The sequence below is a fragment of the Buceros rhinoceros genome, unplaced genomic scaffold (assembly GCF_000710305.1).
Source record: "Buceros rhinoceros silvestris isolate BGI_N320 unplaced genomic scaffold, ASM71030v1 scaffold30534, whole genome shotgun sequence".
NCBI classification, from domain to species: Eukaryota; Metazoa; Chordata; class Aves; order Bucerotiformes; family Bucerotidae; genus Buceros; species Buceros rhinoceros.
The window spans coordinates 37,499-43,597 of record NW_010410525.1 but is presented as its reverse complement, the minus strand read 5'-3'; the positions used below and the strand labels follow the sequence as shown (position 1 = coordinate 43,597).

General features: G+C 42.5%; 1 protein-coding gene across 1 annotated transcript in view; it reads left to right on the top strand.

Annotated features, from left to right (window-relative positions):
• Positions 1-2,668: 2,668 nt before the first annotated feature.
• ANKS6 (ankyrin repeat and sterile alpha motif domain containing 6) overlaps positions 2,669-6,099 on the top strand; it is a gene marked incomplete at its 5' end in the record, with an annotated part of 30,751 nt that continues 27,320 nt past the window's right edge. The window contains one exon of the mRNA XM_010135664.1: positions 2,669-3,217. Within this exon, the coding sequence (XP_010133966.1) occupies positions 2,669-3,217 (549 nt within the window). The remainder of the gene's footprint in view (positions 3,218-6,099) is intronic.

The following is a 6,099-nucleotide window of genomic DNA, read 5'->3' as shown; positions in this document are numbered from 1 at the left end:
CGGTGCGAGCGGTCACCTGTTACCTTCCCCGGGGGTGGGTGAGGAGGGGTCGTCGCGTTTAACTTTGGATAAGGGTTACGCTGGGGCGTTGGGCTTTCTCTTTCCGCGTTAAGGATGTGGTGGTTGAAGCTGCGTGTGCTGTTTCTTGGATAAAGCCAGTGCAGTATCGCAGTCAGGTAGCATCAACGCGAAAATACTGCTCCTCTCTTCTTTTTTGGGAAATATATGTACACACCCATACTTCATTTTCTGTCTTGTTTTTTTTTTTGGTATGTGTGTATCTGCTAAAGTCATCTGTGACGTAAAATGTACTGAAGTAGACAGAAATAATTCAGTTCACTTGGCTTTTCCTTAATGACTTGTTGGAGGATATGGAAGATCATTGCTGAGGGTCTTAATGACAAAATTGGGTTGTTATGGACATCAGTGATGCTGTGCTTCATGTAACCCCTGTGGGTGATGGGAGGTCTCCGCATTGCTGATGCTGGTCTGTGTGCCTATCTTTCTGTATGCAAGTACGCCTTGGGTTTTCAGACTGCTTTGCAGGGTTGGAGGGCAGTGCTTATCTATAATAACTGAATGCTTAATTGAGAGAAGAAATGGGTTTTTTGTTTGTTTCATAACAAATTGAAATGCTTGGAAGAAAAGAGTCTGTTTCAAAGTCATCATTTCTCTTTTCAACTAAAGCCCATAGAAAGTTCCCGAAGAATGAGTCACACAGCTGATTTCCCAGTAAGAACAAGGAAAACAAGGTTCAATAATTTTGTTATTTCTTTGATTTTTTCCCTTAATGAAAACTGTACACTCATTTTCTAAAAACAATAAACTGGAATCACTACAACTCTCTCACTGCTTTAAAGAAATGACTTGCAGCCATTGAAAAGTACTGTAGATAACACTGAAGCCTGTGGAGAAAACCTGAAGTGGAAGAGCATGTTTCTGTTTTCTTTTTAATGGATAACCAAGAAGGAAACACAGTGTTTGTACAAACACAGGTTTCAAACTATGTCCGTGTTTAATGTTCTGGCTGTGGTTAGGAATGGGGCAGGAGATAGCATATATGCATAGAATTAATCCTGTGTGCAGGAGTTGCAGACTACTGATGGGATGCAGTGAATGCTGCCAGGATAGACCTAGAGACTAGACAGACCCCAGAGGGTTCCTTCCGCAGCTGTTCACTTTCTGAAAGAAAACTGGGGAGGTTTGGTCTCATCTCTGCTCTTAGTGGTTAGTAGGATTCTCTGGGATTTCCTCATCTGACGTTTGCTTTGCAGCAGTCTACAAGGGCTGCTTTCAGGATCGATGATTATGTGAAACACTACACGAGCATATAGTAATGCATGATACCTGCAGCAAGAGGACAGAGTACACGTCTTGTCAATATATTATGTTTATTAAAATGTGGAATTCCTCAGCTGCGGAGGGGTAAAGGGTTTCCATTCTCTCACGGTTAGCTAGCTGGTTGGGTGTATGGCTTGCATGACTATCTCTTCCTTACTGCCAAACTACCAGACCCTCTGTTAGTCAAGTGGCATCCGTGGTGAAACTGATGTAAGAGTTCAGTACTCTGACCAAGTACTTTTAGATATTCCATGCAAGGAGGGTTTAATGTTTTAATACCAAGTTTCCTATTGGAAGATACTTAGTGGTACACTGAATTTTAATTTAGCCTAGCGATACTCTTGAAAACATAGCACAAGCCCAACATAGCAACTGCAACACAGCTGAACCACAAGAGAAATAGCATGCCCATTACCGGTCCCTGTATGCTCTCCATCATGATGCTGCGCATCCCCAGTTGGCAGGGAGGAGTATGTGGCTGAAAGCCAACCCAAGCCCCTTTTTCTCTCCAGGACTGGTTTCGTTGGTTTCTCCGTTTTGGTGCTGTTGGGCTGAGCTGTGTAGACACTTCCCCCATACTGGTCTGGCTAATTCAGGAGGATAATACTTTCTATTGATTGTTTTAGGGAAGGCCATTCAACACAACCAGTTGTCCCACTCTGCTGATAGAGCAGTTTCTCTAAGACAAAGGCCACCGTCAGAACCCTTTTGTCTAGAGAGAAGCTCAGCTTGCTTTATGACAGTGGTGGCCGCTGACCGTGTTCTTCTCTGAGCTTCATGGGCACATGCCTGCCTTCTCTGAGCCTTCTTCCATGATGAGGGTTTGTTGATGGTTCACAACTGGAAAGCAGGGCATGATGCAAATACAGAAGATTGTCTCTCCAGTTCATAAAATTGTCTTTTTTTTCTTTAGCATTGACTCTTTGAAGTTTTTACTTTACATCTTCAGTAGTAATGAGGGTACTTAATTAAGATCTCTACGAACAAACTGGCTTTGCTTTTGGATGTGATACAAGCCTGGAAATAAGGGGATGAAAGTGACTCTACAGTGTATGGAAGTTCTGTGTTGATGTCACGCGATTGAAAATGAGGCTAGCACACTCCTGCTTTGACCAGTGCATCCTCTTAAATAGGTGCCTGGTTTATCAGCGTGGTCACTGGTACGTGTAGAATGGTTTAGTTTACAGTCCTTAGCTGCTGATCACATCCCTGCAGTGAGGTGACCACTGTCACACTCAGTGATGCGTGCATGATTCCGCATAGTGTATTAGCCAAGAGGCCAATTTGGTAACAAAGTCTTCAGAGTATATTTGTTTTCTTTGAGAAGCCTCTGCCATTGAAGATGTTAATTCTCCTCTTTCTCTCTTTCTCTCGAGGTTTGGACATCTAAGTGTGGCCCACATCTTGCTGGAGAATGGTGCTGATCTCAATGCACAGAATAAATTAGGAGCCAGTGTCCTCACAATGGCTTCTAGAGGTGGCCATGTCAGCATGGTGAAATCGTTGTTGGAATCTGGAGCTTTTGTAGACAATTACGACCATTTTAGCACAAATGTACTCAAGAGCAGCAGAGATGACCTTCCTGATATCACTCCACTGATGGCAGCTGCTCAGCATGGACATGAGGCAGTGGTACATCTGTTATTAGAGTGGGGAGCTGATTGTAATTATGCTGTGAAGACTATGGGCTGGAGTCCTTTAATGCTGGCAGCTGTTAGTGGAAAGGTGAGCTTGGCACAGCAGCTCATGGAAAAAGGTGCCAATCCGGATCACCTGAATGTCCTACATAAAACACCTTTTGAAATCTCTGTTGGCTTCAAACACAAAGACATGAAGGACTACCTGGAATCTCTCACAACCATCAGACCCCAGGCAGGTATGGAGTTAGTTTTTTGTTTTGCTTTCTTGAAGTTTTGATTGTGTATTTATGATGTGATGGGTTTATTTTGTATGGACATAATGTTCTTTATGATTTGTAACTAGACTCTCTTGAAAATGTTGGAGAAGGGGCACCTACCTCAGGTGAGGCAGGGAAGGCCAACTTCCGTTTACCTTCACGTTAGAAAGACAGGAATCCTGTTCTTCAATAAAAATCATGTGAAACATGTTAAAATGATTTAATGTTTTGATTGTTTTTTGCTTTTAAAACACACGATCGAGGTGGGAATGCCCAACTTCCGTTTACCTTCACGTTAGCAAGACAGGATTCCTGTTCTGCAATAAAAATCATGTGAAACATGTTAAAATGATTTAATGTTTTGATTGTTTTTTGCTTTTAAAACACACGATCGAGGTGCTCATTCAGGAAGAAAATTACAAAAGCCTACATGAAATGGCACTAAAGAAGGGATGTAAAAAACAGAATAGGGTAGCAAAGAAAGGGTACCACAGACTCAAAGAAAACCTAAAAGATATGAACTCTAGAAACTCTGCCTTGTGAGGAGAGACTAAAAAAAAATTAAATCTGTTTTCATGAGGAGGTGGTTAAGAGATGTGATTGATAAAGTGTCTGCATTAAGGACAGGAAGTCCAATACTGGAGGGCCTTTTTATTTGGCAACCAGAAAAAAACCCTATGAGTTTAAAGTTAGAAGAATTTGAGTGGGAAATACGACGCTGTGTTTTGCACAGAAGTTGAGACCTGGAGTGACTCAGGAGAGGTGTGCAGTCTGTAGCAGTTGCAGTCAAGGTTCAATGCCTTTCTAAAACTCATCATTGATTGTCTTCACTGGGTGTTGTGTACAAGGCCTGGGACACAGAAGACCAGGTGAGGTTAACTTAACGTTTCTTCTACCACTCTCTGAATATATGAAACCTCCTCAAAGTCTTGTGATAGTCTAATGTGTATTCTAAGAAAACTAAGTATTAGTGTGGATGAATAACAAGTCAGCATGTCCCCTGCTTTTCCGTTTCTTGCAGGAGAGGGGAATACTTAATTAACTCCAAGACTTCATGAAATTTAAAAGCAACCTCTTCTCTTCAAATGTGAATATGCTTGTTTGTGTGCACACAAACATACACTGCTTGTGTATGTACAAAACTAGATTAAAATAACAATTATTTCAATGCAAGTCGTAGTTCAAATTAAGTTAAGAAATGCTGCTTTTATGGTTTTTAATTTTGCCCTGTAATGCATTCCAACCTCTAGGACTCCCGTTCTTGGCAGGCCCTGGCTGCCCCATGCCCAGGTCTGTGATGTCCGGAGGTAGAGCAGCGACTCTTTCATGGGCACCCCCTTGCCGTGGGGAAGGAGCTTGCGTGCCCTTGTGAGGTTGAGAGCTGTGCTGGGAGTGGCATGTGCCTCCGGTGGGGTCTCCGGTGCCAGACAGGTCTCAACTGAAGGGTCAGACAAAGTGTGTCCACGGGCAGGATGGGCTCACTAGCCTTCGGGCAGCCATCCTAGGAGAAGGACAACTCTGACTCCAAACCCGGGCAGATGGAGCTCGTTTAGCCTTGTAAGGCTCATCCATCATCTAAGAGAAGGACACTCTAAACAAACCTACAACCCGAGGACTTCGCTGTCACCGTCCAAGCTTGCTAGGCCCTGGCAGGTGTAAAGGGTGGAGCCAGTTCTGCGCACGCTGCGCCTCACCTAAAAAACCCACCGCGCAGGCCCGAAGGGTGCACTCATCGCTTGCAGTGAGCGTGGGAAAAACCCTTCCCAATCTTCATTCGCGAAGCCAAGCCATGATGATGATGTAATGCATTCATTGTGTGCACTGAATGAGACAAGAGAACTGTTTAAGAAACATTTTGTGCCCGTGTAGTTCAGGAATATGCAGGGGTTGTGCAGCTTTAGCCATGAGCATGGAAGGGTATAAGAAATCCGGGATTTTGGAGAGAGAAGTAATATGTTGTACTAGGGAATCTGAAAGCTTAGGAAAGTGTGAGCAGACTTTCCTTCAGTCTTAACAAGTGTATCCAGTACCATACACTCAGCTAAAAGGACAGTGGAGTATATGGTGTGTAGTTTTAATTTTAAACTTCACCAGGTTTTTTTAATTACTAAGTAAATTTTACGCTGTTGACAGTTTTTTATATAACTTCCTGGAATTTTTGTTTTTATTGAAGATAAAGGCTAAACCTACTTGCTGTCACGTATCAGTTTGAAATGTTACTGAATTTAGTTTTTAAACATGTTCTGCTTGTTGCAGATACCTCTCCCAGATAGCTTTCCAAATTAGCTTTTCTTTCTAGCTGGTTCTATAAAATAATATTATGAATGTCTGATACTAATTTTGTTAAAGTACAGTGTATTTGTTTCTCTTTCATTTTGCAAAAGTTTGTTTATGCTAACAGAAAGGCATTAAATCTGTTCCTGCAATTGGTTTGTTTTGGACATTGCGTAGGACATTTGAATGTCAATAAGTCATTGCAGAGATTGAGACCTTATTCTGTATGTGGCTGTTTGCGGACACTTTTCAAGGTATTTGTGCTTTATGATGCAGACCATAGCTGGGAGGTGCTTAACAAGAGGGTTTGGAAGAGCTGCATCTGAATTTTTCATCTTTGGAGTACTTGCTATGAAATCTAAGGCTGCGGGTAGCCCTAGAAAGAACCTTTTCCAGGTGCTACCACCTTACCCATCCAGCCATGGAGGCAGAAAGCCTGTAGGCTATGATAGTCTAAGCTCTCTGCCACTTATGTGATAGCCAAATATCTAAATCTCACCTAATTATGTCTGTATTACACTGCCAGGTGGTTATGTCTGCAATTCCGTAAAGTGTTAATTTTCATTTACAGTTGGTGTCATTCCTGC